This window comes from Musca autumnalis, unplaced genomic scaffold, assembly GCF_047663935.1.
Source record: "Musca autumnalis isolate F117 unplaced genomic scaffold, ASM4766393v1 scaffold_1, whole genome shotgun sequence".
NCBI classification, from domain to species: Eukaryota; Metazoa; Arthropoda; class Insecta; order Diptera; family Muscidae; genus Musca; species Musca autumnalis.
Window position 1 is genome coordinate 245,124,680 of NW_027411644.1, and position 17,268 is coordinate 245,141,947.

At 35.9% G+C, this 17,268-nt stretch overlaps 1 protein-coding gene across 3 annotated transcripts in view; it reads left to right on the forward strand.

Annotated features, from left to right (window-relative positions):
* Dscam3 (Down syndrome cell adhesion molecule 3) overlaps positions 1 to 17,268 on the forward strand; it is a 457,425-nt gene that overhangs the window by 216,231 nt on the left and 223,926 nt on the right. For all 3 annotated transcript variants that reach the window (XM_073960642.1, XM_073960641.1, XM_073960643.1), the window contains exon 9: positions 14,390 to 14,613. In XM_073960642.1, the coding sequence (XP_073816743.1) occupies positions 14,390 to 14,613 (224 nt within the window). The remainder of the gene's footprint in view (positions 1 to 14,389; positions 14,614 to 17,268) is intronic.

The following is a 17,268-nucleotide window of genomic DNA, read 5'->3' on the forward strand; positions in this document are numbered from 1 at the left end:
TTTTGGCAGATTTTTTTCTTCATCTGAAAGAGAAAAATATTACAAAGTTTTGAGGCCGTATACGAAACAATGTTTTTATTAAAGAATTTTGCGGTGCCAACTTTATCTCGAAAACTAATAAACCAATTATCATATATTATTGTGGCCGATTTGGAGAAAAACACAGTTTATATGCTGTATACAAAATAAAATACATCCATCCACCGCTCATACTAAGGCAATATTGTTAAACTAACATTCAGCGCTCACATTTCGAACTTTGGTGTGGAGTGAATAATTTGAAATATTGAAATATTTGAGATATATTGTGTACACCACTCAGCACGTAGGCAGATGGATGTTTTCTGGAACTGAAAAATTAGCACACGATGAGATTTCGTTCGTGCATGAAAATGTTGCTATGATAATTGTATGTAGGGTCGGTCCACTCGGACAAGAAATCGATATTGTCATGTTTTGATTGTCCTTTATCACTTTTACCCGATCCTTTCTCATAAAAACTCTATGATTATGTATTTCATTGAATTTCGTATATGCTATCGATTGTGTAGAAAACTCGGATGCACATGAACTATATCTGTTCCTGGCGGACAGATCCGGTTATTTGAATGTCTACATCTAAAGCCCTCATTGAGAAATTTCAGCTATGGGATCCTTTGGGGTTCTCAATTACGGCTTTCATTCCGAAAATAAATATTTTCCTCTCCCAGATCTTAACTTTCAATTTGTGCCACAACGTATTCAGTAAGATTTCCCACAGAGACCACAATGTTTTTAATAGAAGACAAGGATGACTTCTCACAAAAAAACAAGATGAGAATACCAATAGATCTTTGTCAGAAGACCAGTAAGACTTTAGACGAATGAGGTTACAGAACCAATCTTGATTCGATTGTCATAAAACTTTAATTTTTTTTGCAAAAATGTAAAGAATCAATTGGATCAACAAAATAGGGATGAATAGACTTCACTTCAGAGGATAATAAATATCCTGTGTATTGTCCTTTAACATATTATAATATACCGTTTGCATATATGTTTTCTTATACCTTTCTTTTAAAATAAATAATAATTTTTAAAAAATATAATTTAAAAAAAATTATGTTACAATGTTTTATTTATAAGTGCACCAAAAAATTATAAAATAATTGTTCGCGTAGCCTTAGTAAGTATATTCTTCTTCATGATGGAATCTCTCAAATAAAACACTTGCCTTCAAATTAAAAATGGGAACAAAATTAAACGGCAAGTGTTTTATTTGAGAGATTCCATCATGAAGAAGAATATACTTACTAAGGCTACGCGAACAATTATTTTATAATTTTTTGGTGCACTTATAAATAAAACATTGTAACATAATTTTTTTTAAATTATATTTTATTTTTAAGTTTTTAGTTAAAAACAACATTTTAGATGCCTGAAATCGGGTGGTACCGCTATATGGGGGATATACCAAAACCTTGACCTATGTCCAAAATTTTTGGTGGGAAGTTTCTGTACCATTGGAATAGAGTTGGGTCATCTAGTTCCTAGTTCCTGGTACTAGTTCCAAAGCGTATGAGTAACATCATTAAATATAACGTGTGATAGTAAGTATACGCAGTTTGTTCAAAGAAAAAAGGTGGGCCATTGGAACTGCGAAGTGAACGAGATAGTTCCATATAGTTCCTTTGGCACAACTCTACATTGGAAACTCCAAATCCCAAAGTACAGCCAATTCGGACTAAAAATGAAGATAAAATCCCCAAAATGCCTAAAATCGGGTGGTACCGCTAATGGGGGCTATAGGAAATAATGGACCCATATTGGTTTTGGTTTCATATTCATGTATTGTCATCCAAATCTGTAAAGTGTGCAAAGTTTCAGTTCGATTGGTCAACCGCAACTGTGTGAAAAATGAGTTACCAGATTTGAACTAAACAGACAACGAAGCAAGTTAAATAAAACATAGTAAAAATGTTTTTGTTCCAAATTTAATGTTATATTTCTATAACGTGGAAAAAATTTCGCCCGGAGTCGGAGTCGAGAAATTTTTTTTGACTCAGACTACGACTCCAGCAAAATTGCCCGACTCCGACTCCGAAACCCTGGGATCGATATAACCCATTTGCAATACCAAAGATCCTGGGAGCAATAGAAAACACTCTGCCAAACAATTTGAGCTGAGCGTTTTTGAAAGTACAGACTCAAACGACAAAAACCTAGTTGGATTTTGTTGTGTCAGATCAAGCTTGGATCCCATCTAAACATGATTAAATATTGCCGTTTTAAAGCAATTCTGGGCTATATATCTGAAACCTATATGAATCCTCATCTCTGAAGTAAATTTGTAGATAAGGGCAAGAATAAAATATTTGTAGAAATAATAAACCCGATAAATTACATTTATTGCCTCAAATTTAAAAAATATCGAAAATTTCCATAGTTTGTATACATTTCACATCATATCTCCAAAACAGTTAATTTTTTCTTAATATTTTTTTCTGGAAAAATGTTCGCTGGAATGTAATACATAACTCTTCAGAACATGCCGTTGTTGTACAATGCTACTATCACGTTGTTTTCAGTATATTTTTCAACAACGATTGAATAAATATGTCAATAATGTGTTTAAATCCGAAATGCGAGAATAAACTGTTGGTGTGAACTGTGTTTGAAATATGTGTTGTAAAAGGTATGATCCAAAATACCGCTGAAACAACTTGAGGTAAGCATTTTAGAGTTTCAGAATGTTCTGAAGAATTGGTGAGAACTTTTTTTTGGAAGATTTTCGAAAAGGGTTATTTGGTTCAACTCCCAATAGTTTAGCTGATACTGACCAGAATTTCAGCAATTATGTAAAATCTTCTAAATCTTCTATTTTGATAAATTCTACTAGTTTAGGGCTACAATATTGCCAAAGACAGCAAGGCTAATTTCCTATAGTAGTTTAGACCGGTTTAGATGGGGCCATATAATCCGAACTGGATATGACAGCAAAAAAATCCTACAAGGGTTTTTGTAGTCTCAATATGTACTTTCAAAAAATGTATACTACAAGTTGTTTGTATTTTCAGTGTTGCATAGTGAAATTCTATACTAAATTACAAAGCTCTAGCTTAAAAATTGCGAGCTGTATCTTTATTTCAAAAAAAGTTATAATTTGTATTGGGAAAATAAAAAATTACCAAACGCATTATAACCTGATTTCGGTGAGTTTTACCGAACCTGGTGCGCCTAAACTAACTTTAAATGAAAGGTGCTGTAACCTGGAAAGTTTTTGCGGATTCTGAAACTACAATGTTCATAGATCGCGGTCAAAATTCACATTTTAAGGGTTATTTAGGTTTTCACGATTTTGCCTGGAACTAAAGAAAATGTAGTAGCAGTGAAAACCTCGTACACAACCGTAATTTGCACAATTAAAAAAATCTGTAGGTACGATAATCTGAGGCGGAAATATACCAAATCATGGACATACACCAGAAAGAGTCTACGGAAGCACCCTTTCTTTCAGAATGGAAGAAATTTAAAAAAAGAGATTTATCTTGCATACCAGCTATTTTAGTATGTGCCGGAAGGCAAATTATCTCAGGAAGTATGGACTTACTCTGGAAAAATTTGTACCGTTGTAATAACGACCGTGAAAACAAACAAAACGAATGTTAAAATATATATCCGAGAGTATATCCGAGACGAGTCCTCTGCACTATCCCATAAGGACGGGACCGATATATACTATATTCCGACCTCATACATGACTGGATGAAATAATACGATGTACAAAGTTTGGACCAATCAGAAACTCCCTGCGAGAGTTATTTTAGGGATTTGCAATTTTAGTTGGTGCCATCATGGTTTCTTGGAGCCATCAGGAAGTATGGATTTGCCCCACAAAAAAAATGTGCTATCGTAAAGGAGGCCGCAAGAATAACCTGCTGAAAAATTTTTAAAACGATCCGAGAGGAGGTCTTAATCTGCACTTTTCCCTAATTTTGTGTGGAAGATACCCAAAGGAGTGGATCGATATAGTCCAAATTCGAACCCGATATGCAAAAAGTTGTCAATATTGAACTATAATTGCGACATTTGATTATGTTTACACTTCCCAATATTAAAGCTGTGGGATCTCTGAATTCATTAGGTTGTATCTCTGTTATCTGGCCATGCAAAAAATACAATTGGCTTCAATGGAAAGACCTTTCTGAATATAACATACGTGTGTGGAACATATCATTCTGGAGTATAGTTGGAGTTTTTACCAATTTTCACTAAAAAGTTCTGGTCCATTTAACCCGCAAAATATTATCTGTAAATCACCTTAAATTGCAAGGTACTTCTATGTCGCAAGCTCAAACCTTAAATAAAATTTCGATCAGAGCCGCTACCAATTTTGGTCCATTTCACCCCCTAAATATTTCACTATCATCGCCAATTACTATAAGGGTCTATTCTGGTCCATATGTGCGGCCTATAGTATGATTACAATGTGTAATGGACGGATGGACGGACACACATCTCAAAATCGCGATATGTAGTTTGGTCTACGACGAATATTTCGCGGTGTTATATGAATTTTTCGAAAAACAAATTTATACAACCCCTTCCACATTTTGGTGTAGACTAGATAAAAAACACTGTATTCCAAACTATAGAAGCAAAGCAACAAATAGAGAGGAATGGGAATCGTTTCTTAGTCCGGCTTATAGGCATTTGTTCTGTAGAGGGCCAGCTAAATAAGTACAAAAGCATTCCGAATCATAGTAGCTTAATTTTATGTACCTACCTTTTGTCGCCGAATTCGAACTGCGTGTCTTAATACATCACTGATTCTAGGGAAATTTTACACGGGTGATATACGGGTTTCCATACCATTTCACCACGCACGGTGGATGCGCCCAACGACAAAAATAAAAAAAATTGATGTCATCGCTTTTAAAATTTAAAGATGCAAATCGTTTCAAAACATTCAAAATTTTTCGAAACTCAACTCATTTTTCCCATTTTAGCGGTTCTTAAGGAGAAAAAGCTTCACAAACATGACTTCCCAGCAAAAATTTGGATCCGGTAGTCATTACTTAACCCTTTACAAAGTAATGTAAACAAGCTTCTTTTCGCATTACAAGTAATCTGAAAAGTAATGGGTTACTTCTTAAAAAATTTACAAGGTAAACCTACTTACTTTACTCCTCCCTAAGTAATGACGACGATGGCACAGTGAGTGTGTGTCCGACTACGGTTGTGTGTTCAACGCTCACCGTCGGCACGCGAGTTTTTCAATTAAAAAATAACAGTTCGTGGTGCACATGTGTACTGCACATTTAAGTTCTTAAGCAACCCTTAATATTCGTGTGCGTGGCATAGTGTGTAGTGTCTTTGGCTAGAAATCAGAGGGTTCGTTTGTTCAATTCGGGCAGACAGCGAAATAAAATAAAGTAAAATAAACGTAAGAAGTGTGATAAAATTAAAAACAAATTCTCTACATCAACTGTTCTAAAAATAGATTTTTTTTCACGTTACTTTTCAACTTCTAGTGGCCACAGAATAACTAGTTATTCTAGTGGTCATAAAATAACTAGAAACTGAGTGCGACATGCCCTTGTAAAAATAATGGGGAAACCCATGATTTTGGGAGGACTTTTTTGCTGGGTTATTTTGAAGAAAAAATTTATTTAAAAATTAGGAAAATTAGTTATATTCTAAGCGAATTTATGAAACAAATTATCATCGCCTTGTCTTAAGTTGAATCTTTTAGTAAATTGTCTAAGCTTCATTTTTCTGGTAATGAAAATTCCTCTAAATTGCAAGGGTCGATAAATATTTTGGTTATAATATTGGTCAAAATGAAAATATTTGATATAGATGTATGGATTTCATTAAAGTTTTAGTTACTTTCCAAAAATTCGCAAGAATGGCCACTAGTACCAAGTTGTAGCCTAGCGCCTTTAGATTTCAAAACTGTATAGACTTTTGCGGAAATTTGCGGTTTTGGCAGTTATGACCAAAAGTTGAAATTTTTAAATTATTTTTATTATCCTTTCTAGAGATTTCCATTGTCATGGTAACTTAGAGCCGCATTGAAAACTCGTGAAAGAAAAATACAAAGTTTTCGGCGTATTCACGTTAACAAATAATTTTTCTTTTTTTGGGACACCCTAATGTTGGACCACGCCAAAACGTGGAGATTTTCCCTGCACTAAGAACTAAAAATACGTCATTACAGGTAATTCTGCAGAAAAAAGTGATTTAAGCCTATAAGTACCGAAAAAGGACGGCAACCCTATGTGTTTAGTCAAAAGTGGACCGATATAAAATTTATTTATAAGGTGATGTTCTGATCTCTGAGTTCATTATTAAAAACTATTCGGTTAGAATATTTGGTTGACATCTGCTCAAATAAATCGATATATAAATCATATGGGGAGTAAACCAAATCATTAAGCAATACTGACCATTTTTCGTGGGGATGCTTACTATGCAAAAATAACTCCTGGTACCGGATTGCAGAAAATTTGGTTGAACAATGTCTTGGTAAAAGTAAAATACTTAAATTCAAGATGATTCGTTACATGTGAAGCACGCGAAATCTTGGACGTAGGACTGCAATATTTTTGTTAGAGTCTTTTCTGACCACGAGGACCCATTTATACAAATTTCAGTTCGATATATTATCTAGAAGTATTTTTATCACACCTTCCCATGTAAGTGCCACCACTGTGCCACGGAGGCACTCGTTCATTGAATGGTATATTCCTCAATTGGAAGAACTGTGTGCGATCTGCAGATATCCATCTCATATGTTAGTAACCTTAGGTAGCTTTGAGGTATAAACGATCAGGTTGAAACGTATTGAAAATTTTACTGCGCTTTGGGGTCTGGTCTTCGTGGTTTATGCAAAGAAGTTTTGATTTTACGTTTCTGAATGTTACAAATATTCGACAATATACGACCATCATCGGAAATGAAATTTTCAACAAAGGAGGACTAATACCCACAAAAATAACAATATTGACATCGACTGGCAAAGATTTCGTCGCGAATCCACGATGATTTTGGACACTATAAGAACTGTTTTCGAGCGACTCGAAGAGTATTATGTGAGTACCATACACATGCATTCCTCAAAATTGGAATTAATCTAATCTATGTGGCTAATAAAAAGTGCAGTTACATTTATTATTTTATCTGTTCTGTTGACGTACGAGTTTATTTTATATGTGCATTTTGAATATTCTTATCTAATTTAATGCTATGACACTGTATGCTACTCCCTATCCCACAAACATATACCCCTTCTAACTGACGTTGAAAATACAACTGTGCTGTAGACGGGGTACGTTTTGAAATTGTTACATTTGCCTGGGATTGTTCATATTCTAAATTGATTTAAATTCAAGTGGATTTTTATGACAACAATGAGAGTATCATTGCTGGAGTCCTTCGTCGTACATGATGTTGTTGTTGCCTTAACTTCCACTCCCCGTTGATGCTATTATAATAGAATCATCATCATTGCTGTCGCTGTCATCGTTATCATTCCAAGAACCAACCAAGCAGCTATCCTTTGTGCCTTTTCAAAGATTTCAAGTGGAGACATAATGAAGAACAATTTAAATTTGCATAAATTCGATTCAAATTTATTTATCTTTTACATTTCCCCATTTCGAGTCGACGATCATTATAGTGTCTTTATGTGCATTTTATTAAACAAATTTGCTTCCTCTTTGGTTGGTTTTTTTTGTTCTAGGGACTTGCTAGCTGTTGTTGTTTTTTTTTTTATTATTTTTGTTCTTCCCATGTTCCACTTACAATTGACTTTTCCGTACTTATGTGAAATGTGTTGAGTGCTGATTTCCTCTGAATTTTGCTATTTATGAAACGAAATTATTTTTTTTTTTTGTATTTATATTTGTCATAGATAGAAGATATGAAATATCCTGACATAGATGAAGAATACGACATTATGAACCAAAGAAAAAATTACCATAATAAAAGTCATTTCTCTGATTGAGTAGATAATGGCGATAAAGTTGATAAGACATGATGATGTTGCGGAAATTTTTTGAAAATATATGTTGTTTCCTTTTGGTTTAGTTTTATTTTCTTGAGTAAAAATGGAAATATTGGATAATGGTACAGAATGGCTTAGCATGACACAGTCTTATAATATCTTCGTACCTCTATAAATTTAGTTAGACACTGAATTTCCCGTTATGTCAACGGGGGAGTTATCGTTAAAGGTTATGAACTAACATGTGCCGATGGAAAAATAGGGTTCAGGATTCGGGAAAGTAACCCCCTCTTGAGATAAATCTTACTATGAATGAGCAAATATGGAGTAAAGAAGTAAAAGACAAGGCTTAGAGCGCAAGCAACGAAATATTTGTCAGTAGATGTCAATATTGTTGTTGTTATTAGTATCATTATTAGGGTTATGACTATATTACAACCTCATATCCCTGTATCATAGCCTGATGAGTTTTGCCATAAGATTACATAAAATCATAATTATAAAGTGATTCGGTGAAAAAACTCACGGACAAAATGATTTTAAAATTTGAATTTATCACATGAGATAATTAAACTGATATAACATTTATTTATCACTAATTTTTTTCGATTCTGAGAATCGTAAAAATGTTGTAAACGCTTTTATTTAAAGATATAATTTTTTTAACAAAAAACAAAAAATTTAAAATTTTTTCAAAGTGGTTTGTGCATGACCTTTTTCAAATTTTGAATGAACTAAACATTATTATAGTTATTAGTAGGCTTATATTTATTCCTTTTCAATTCAATTTATTCATTCGCGCAACAAAAAATAATTTTGAAAAAAAAAATCATTTCATACATTTTTTCAAAAAATTATATTTTTAAAATCGATTTGTGCGTGAGCTTTTTTTATATTTCCATGGAATAAACGATAGCGTAGTGATTATTAGGCAAACGTTCATTCATCCCTGCTACAGGAAATCATTTTTGAGAAAAAATTTCAAAAAGACAAAACCCTAATCATTATTTGTTACTAATGTCATTTCCGCATATTGTATAACCTGTCTGCTAGTCTGAAACCTCATGTGGAATTTAACTGTTCGGAGGTGTTTTTTTTTTATTATTTAAACTGAGGTTATTGCAGAAAACAAAATTCAGACATGGCTTGGAATACTCTTAAATGTATGGTGACTGCACCCTTTTAGTCGGGAAGAAAATGTTTTGTGCCTATATTATTGTCTTGAGTTTTTTCAATGGAAAGATAAGGTGTAGGTCTGGTTAACGGTAGATTAACCGCGTGTATAGGGAACACATATTTCATTGATTATAATATTTAGTTGTCCACATAGTACAGTAATATAATAAAATAAAAATATAATAATATTATATTGTCATTAATTCCTCTTTGGAGTTGAATTGAATGAGCGAAGGCGTAGTGAAAATAAACAAATAAAAAAGCGTCAAGTTCGGTCGGGCCGAAGTTTTTATACCCTCCACCATGAAACACATATTATTTAATTTTCCTTCCTGTCCACAATTTTAATAGACAAACGACTATATTATGTCAGAAAATGTATCACGAGCGCCACCTCTATATGGAGGCTATGTTGACAATATCATATAACAGATAGTTTGGTCAACACATGTAGCTAAACTCCTGACAATTGACAAGTTTTGGTGGAAAAGTTTTGTGACCACTTTGAACGTCAACTGTTAACTAACAGGTAGTTAACACAAAAAGTAGATAAAATTCTCCAAATACCAAAAATCGAGAGGACCTTTATAACAGAAATCGATACCAAACCTGGGAATGCGTTGACAATTTTTGGTGGAGAAGTTTTGTGACCACTGGGAACCTAAAATGTCAAATAACAGGTAGTTCGGTAAAAAAGTAGTTAACATTTCCGAATTATATATAAAAGGAAGGTACCGTTATGTAGCGCAATACGAAAACATTGATCTATGTTGAGAATTATTGGGAACCGTTATAATCGGGCTATATCAACACGGAACTATGTTGACATTTTTCGTAAAGCTTCAAAAGTCACATTGCAGGTACTTCTGGCAAAAAAGGTAGCTAATCTCCTCAAAATAAAAATAATCGGGAGGAACCGTTATATGGGGAGCTATACCAAAATATGGATCTAAAACCCTGAAACTACCGAAGATCGGGAGGTACCGTTATATACCGACACATGGACCTATGTTGACAACTTTTGGTGGAAATATTTTGTGACATCAGGAAACCGCAAGCGTCAAAATATGTAGTACGGTCAAAAATTATAGTTAAAATCCTTAAAATACTGAAAATCGGGAGGTACCGTTATATGGGCGCTATACCGAGACATGGACCTATGTTGACAATTTTTTATTTACATATTTTGTGATCTCTGGGAACCTCAAGCTTCAAATGACAGGTAGTTCGGTCAAAAAATATGGCTAAAACACTCAAAATATAGAAAATTGGAAGGTACCGTTATATGAGGGCTATACGAAAACATGGACCTATATTAAGGATTTTTAGTGGAGATGTTTTGTGACTACTGGTAATCTTAAACGCTAAACTTCAAGTAGTTTGGGCAAAAATGTAGCTAAAACCCTCAAAATACCGAAAATCATGAGGTACCGGTATATGGGGGCTATACCAAAACGTGGTCCGATATAGCCCATCTTCGAACTTGACCTGTCTATGGAAAAAACACTCGGGTTCAAAAATATAGCGGTCTAGCTCAATTATTGCGGACTCTAGAGTGATTACAACAGACGGACATGGCTATATCAGAATTTTGTCCTGATCAAGAATATACATATGGTCGCGAAAGATTATTTCAATGCGTTGCAAACAAAAAAACAAACTTAATATACCTTCCTTACTATGGTGGATGGTATAAAAACGGAAACCGAAGACATTCCCACACAACCAAAAAGTTGTGCGACCGGTTTCGCTTTTAGGTCCGCAGCTCATCGGGCATATTTGCTGTGGAAGTGTTTTGGTGATCGATCGATGTCTGATGCATTCGGTTTGTCAACGTTCTGATACACTTTCCTTTCTTAAACAACTTGGTGGTTACTTATCCTGTTTACATAGACAAATCGCTACAGTTATATTAACGGGATGAAGAGTGGTATCATGAAACAATTGGGTAAATTAAAATTTCAGGATGCGTAATTTTGGCTTTTTTACGTTGAATTGGTTGAGAAATTTAAGGATACTAGACAGTGATCCAAGTCGATCGTATGTACTTACATCAAACTCGAAGAGTCCTTTCCGTTTGTCATAACATGATCGATTAAGTTTCTGGCCACTTGTCAGCAGACAGTTGTTGTTGTATTCTCTATGAGAATGATATCTGGATAGAGGATGGAGAGGTAGCTGAATGGTGCGCCCGATATCTCTTGATCAGATCAACCGATTTGGTCCAGCCATTGATAAAGTTCGAGAATTGGATATATCACTCCACACATTTGGCTACCTCCACCACAAAGGTGTCCCTAACAACTGGGAACTGATATTGACAAAGCAAATGTTCCAACATTTCGTCGTCCTCCCCCAATGTTGTGCATATGCTATTATCTGCGCATTTAATTTTGTGCAGATGCGCTTGTAAACCCAAGTGACCTGTTGTTGTTGTGGCACCGGTAAAACCTTCACCGTCTCTTCATGAAGATAGTCCACAGGTGTCATGCAGTCCTCAGGGCGGCATTATGACAGGTTTAAATATTCGTCCACTGTTCAGCGCTTACATTTGCATACAACGCTGGCTTCGCATAGCTTACCACAGACCTGCCTATTGCGTTGTAAGAGGTCCATAAGGTTTCCTTTTCAATACCTCAATTGCTGCCGTCCAGCGACTTGAGGTCCTTATTCATACTTCTGATCTTATGGCAAATAGATGTGGCTTGCGTGGACGACTAAAACATGTTATCGAACGTTCACCCAATATTTTGGGATAGTTAGTGGTCGGAATCCGTTCACCATTGACTAATATGTTCAGGGGGAGTCTCATTTCAGTCGTAGAAGTGGTGAACTGTGTGGCAATAGATTAACCGGCCTATATTTTCATATTCCTCAGGTGGAAGAACTGCACTACATCAGCTATGTAGATACTTAACGTATCACATATGTCATCGATGATAGGTCCCGACACAAAGATCGTACAATTATCCGTATACATCACGATCTCTATGCCGTCTGGATGGCGTACAATTTCTGAAAGGTAGAGGTTAAACAGTTCGGAAGATATCACCCTGTCTTAGGACTACTTGTTTCTAAATGCCACAAATGACTGGCGTCCGCTTATATTGTTTATTAGAGAGAGTAGTCTTCTCCATATCCTCGAACAGCTTGTCATGATTGAAAGCATCGACGCGATTTAAAACTAATTTATAATCTACTGATGTATAAATACGATAAGATGTGGTTAAATAGCCAAAGGGGTAAATCGGTTAATTGACGCTGGTTATCGACTTGGATTGAGTATTTGTGGTTGGAAGCTTGGTACGAGAGAAGTGGCTGATGGGGGTGGTCGGTGCTCAACAAGTCGTTGTTTAGTTCGGATGTAGGCGGTTAGTAGATGAACGGCAGCTCGATGACTTGGTTTTCGGATCCGTGAATGCTCTGGAGCTCGATGATTCGCTGTTCAGGCGATTTACGAATAATAGGCTCGCTGATTCGTTGCCGGTAGTAGATGATTTGTAATCGGGAACTAGATGATTAGTTGTTCGTGTTGCTGACGATTTGAACATAATTGTGAACTCGATGATTCCGCTGTTCGGTAGTAGGCGATTTGAACATAATCGGGAAGTCGATGATTCGCTGTTTAGTACGATCGAGAATGTGCTGTGTGTGTTCGGGCAGTCGGCGATTCGGGGCTCGGAGTGAGATAGTTCGGCTTCGTGTCGTAGGTGTTCGGTCACTCGGTGATTCGTGTTGTAGATGTTCGGCCACTCGGGGTTCGTATGGTTGCTCGGGCCCTCGACTCCCGTGTTGTAGGGATTCGGCCACTCGGTGGCTCAGCACTCAACTCGGTTGTTCGGGCCGCCGTTCGTTAGTGTTAGTTCTAAGTTAACCTCTACAGTATACTACGAGTACTGACTAGTGGAACAACACCCGAAGGTGGAGTTAACAACAGCCGAAGGAGAAGTGGAACAACATCCGAAGGCGGACTGGAACAACACCTGAAGGTGCAGTGGAACAACACCCGGAAGTGGAGTGCAACAACACCCAAAGGTGGAGAGGAACAATACCCGGAGTTGGAGTGGAACAACACTTGAAGGTGGAGTGAATGTATTAGCCACCGCGCAAAAGGGGTAGCTTGTAAAAGTAATTTTCAACCTCTCTACACTCCCGTGTCGGTTGGCAGAATACGAACACAGCCGTATGGCTAGCTCCCTGCAGTAGCAAGACTACCTTTCCCCAACAAACTGAAATATTTGTATGTACAGTTGAACAAAGCGATTGAGAATTACCCCGCATTCGTTATCCTGTCGATCACCTCTAATTGCACGTTAACACACCCAATAGTGTGTATTAGTTGACTGGTTGTGACGCCGTTGGGTAGTATTACGTTGGTGTTATGTATGTGTGTTATGTATGATAGGAGAGTGGTCTGAGCCAAGGGAAATGACAGGTTGCGAGGATACGTCATTTATCAAATGGTGATATCTGGCGAACTGTGGCGATATCCTCTTACCCTCGTAGGAGCGTCTTCATTCACCGCGCAAAAGGTGGATCAATCTATTTGCTCAACCAGCACTGTACCCCTCATTTTATTACCTATGTCGGAATGCCAATGCTCATGATGACTTTCCTGGCTCTCCTCACATATAAGCTAATGCCATAGGTGATAGTTGAATTGTATATTTTATCGTCTTGTCGATCCAGGCATTCGATGTTTACTGCGAGACTTTGCCCTAAAATCCACTGAAATTTCTGATCTAGTTATTTGATTCACAGCTTTACTATGTATCTACAGAAAAATCAACTATTCGTAGCTAGTTGACACGTCCGATGGGTCTCATCAACGCAGGTCAAAAAGCGGAATTCATATTTCATAGAAATAAATTAATCATTTAACTTCAATTATCAAACTACAACAATAAACTACAACCAGCTACGGCGAGTTTCGGTAAAATTCAATAGATAAATGAAAAAACCAAAATAGAAACAAAAACGAATATTGTTAAAGACTCAATTCTATACAAATTGAAATAACTGATTTATTCACAGCATATATATACATATGTATGTATAAATGTACATAGAGACTATCAAAAACCACAAATTTTATATTGTATATTTGTTCATTCGGTCGTTCGTTCATCCATTCATTCAGTCGTGTCAGTCATTCTGCAACTCATTGACTCTCATTCATTTCATTCCATGTTTAATATTTGTTTTATTTTGTTTTTTTTCTAGGTCTGTCAAGCATCAAATCAATTTGGTGAACAGCGGATTGAAATTCGTTTATTTGTGAATTCATATGTATCCGTTCACATATTGCCACAAGTTCAAATTGTCAATTCGGGTGGAACGGCAATTTTCAATTGTTCGACAACGGGTTCCGCGATCGATAGCATCGAATGGTTGCACAATGGCAAACCATTGCAGGAGGACAATATTCTAACCACCGGTCGTGATAAGTAAGTACAACGTGTATGTATGTGTGTCTAACCGAGCGAATGTGAGTGAGTGTATGTATAAAAGCATTTAAAACTAAATATCAATATAGACATAACAATAGAGTGGGGCGATTTGAACACCATCACGGGCGCCTGGACTTTCTGATTCTTGGGATTGTACTGAGCAAAAAAGTCAACTAGACCATATGTCTACGGTGAAAATCGAGCCCCCGGATTTTGACTTGAAGTTTTTTTTTCAAGGATTTTTGGATATTTTGGCATATAACAACCAAACCACTGATATTTTCGATCCAACACACAGACAACAATTGTAGCCAAGACAATAATAAAGAACTCTCTAGTACATCGCAAAAGCATTGGAGCGCTCCTTCAAGCAGTTATGGCCTCGAGAAGGTGCACATTTTTCGGAAAATATCGATAAATGACACTGTGCTACAAAATGGGACTCAAATTCAGTGGGTGGAAAATCCCTTTTGGAGATGAAAGCCCTCGGTGAGTGTACTAAGAACCCAAAAGGAAATTTTCACCATAGGTCAAGTTTCCGAGATATTGCGTGATTAATGGTTTAATTTTGGCCCCTTAATTTGCGAGAAAATAGCTTTATATCTCTGTTAAGCGTTATTGTAGCTTAATTTTGAGATTACATGTCTTCAGTCAAATCGAGTGGTGAATCTTTTTGTAGAATATTTCATCGGTTTAAGAAAGCGGTTTTTTTGTTCTAGATTCGGAACCAACAAAGTTGTAATCATGTAATCAGCTACTTGCTGTCATTTGATTGACCATTTTATTAGCTTTCCAATGATATACATATACGATTAATCGGTTACTTAAAACCGGTTCCAAAATCGGTTTTGATATCAGAATATCCGGTTCAAAAATTTAGATAACCGGATCTATCCTTCAATAAAATTTGTTATTAACGTGTTCGTCATTACAAGAGCTATTTATGGTAAGTATTTCAGATGCACCACAGACCAATAACGAATATACATAAAAACAAAACATAGTTTTCTCAACAAAATACAGGTAAATGTCAAAAAGGACCATGAAAACGAGGAAATATCGATTGGTCATCAATGAGAACCGTACCTAAAATCTTCTGATCAACATTTTTGTAGAACATTTGGATGCTGTAAAATCTCATCTTGTGGTACTTTTACTACGGTTCAAAAAATAAAGGACGAAAAGGACACGGAAGGGATTGAGTTAGAGGGATGAAATATTCTACAAAAAGATTCACCACTCGATTTGACTGCAGACATGTAATCTCAAAATTAAGCTACAATAACGCTTAACAGAGATATAAAGCTATTTTCTCGCAAATTAAGGGGCCAAAATTAAACCATTAATCACGCAATATCTCGGAAACTTGACCTATGGTGAAAATTTCCTTTTGGGTTCTTAGTACACTCACCGAGGGCTTTCATCTCCAAAAGGGATTTTCCACCCACTGAATTGGAGTAACATTTTGTAGCACAGTGTCATTTATCGATATTTTCCGAAAAATGTGCACCTTCTCGAGGCCATAACTGCCTGAAGGAGCGTTCCAATGCTTTTGCGATGTACTAGAAAGTTCTTTATTATTGTCTTGGCTACAATTTTTGTCTGTGTGTTGGATCAAAAATATTAGTGGTTTGGTTGTTATATGTCAAAATATCCAAAAATCCTTGAAAAAAAACTTCAAGTCAAAATCCGGGGGCTCGATTTTCACCGTAGACATATGGTCTAGTTGACTTTTTTGCTCAGTACAATCCCAAGAATCAGAAACTCCAGGCGCCCGATAACACTTTTTTCCTTCCATACAAATCGCCCCGGCCTAACATAACATACATAAATGTGAATTTTATATATGTATGTACATTATATAGATGTATTATATAACATTTGTATAGACACTTCATAGACTAAAATGTACATAAATATACACATATGTGTGTTTGGATTCATACAAACTAATTCTTCATATAACGAAAGGTTCCATGAAATGTATTTTATATACTCTTGTTTATTAGAGTGCTGTACATTTTCAAATTTTCAACGAAAATTTTCGTCAAATTTTATCATAAAACTATACTTTGTTTTAAATAAGTATTTTTTAAAGATTTTATATCCATCGTGGTGAATATGGAGTCGATATATTTGATCCTGTCGCCAGTCACAAACCCAGCGTCTTTAGAGGTAACTCATACCTGTCTTAAAAGTAACAAGTAAGAAAAGCGTTAAGTTCGGTCGGTCCGAACTTTTTATACCCTCCACCACAAATTTCAGCCATTTCGGTGGATTAATGTTGCCACTACCTTCAAAATACCGAAATTCGGAAGGTACCGTTCTATGGGGGCTATATGATGGCGTGGACCTATACCTACAAATTTCTGGGGGAAAGTTTTATACGCCTATTATTTTATGGTAGAAATGTTTCTTAGCCTCTGGAAACACAAAATGCAAAGTTACAACCGATTCTTTGGTCAAATGGGTCTAATACATTCAAAATATATTAAAATGACGCGTACTTTATAAGGGGTCTTATGTGGGGACTAAACCAAAACGTGGACCTATATAACCCAACTTTGGTAGGAATGTTTTCTGGCCTCTGAAGACACAAAATACCAAATTACAACCAATTCTGTGGTCAAATGGGTCTAATACATTCAAAAT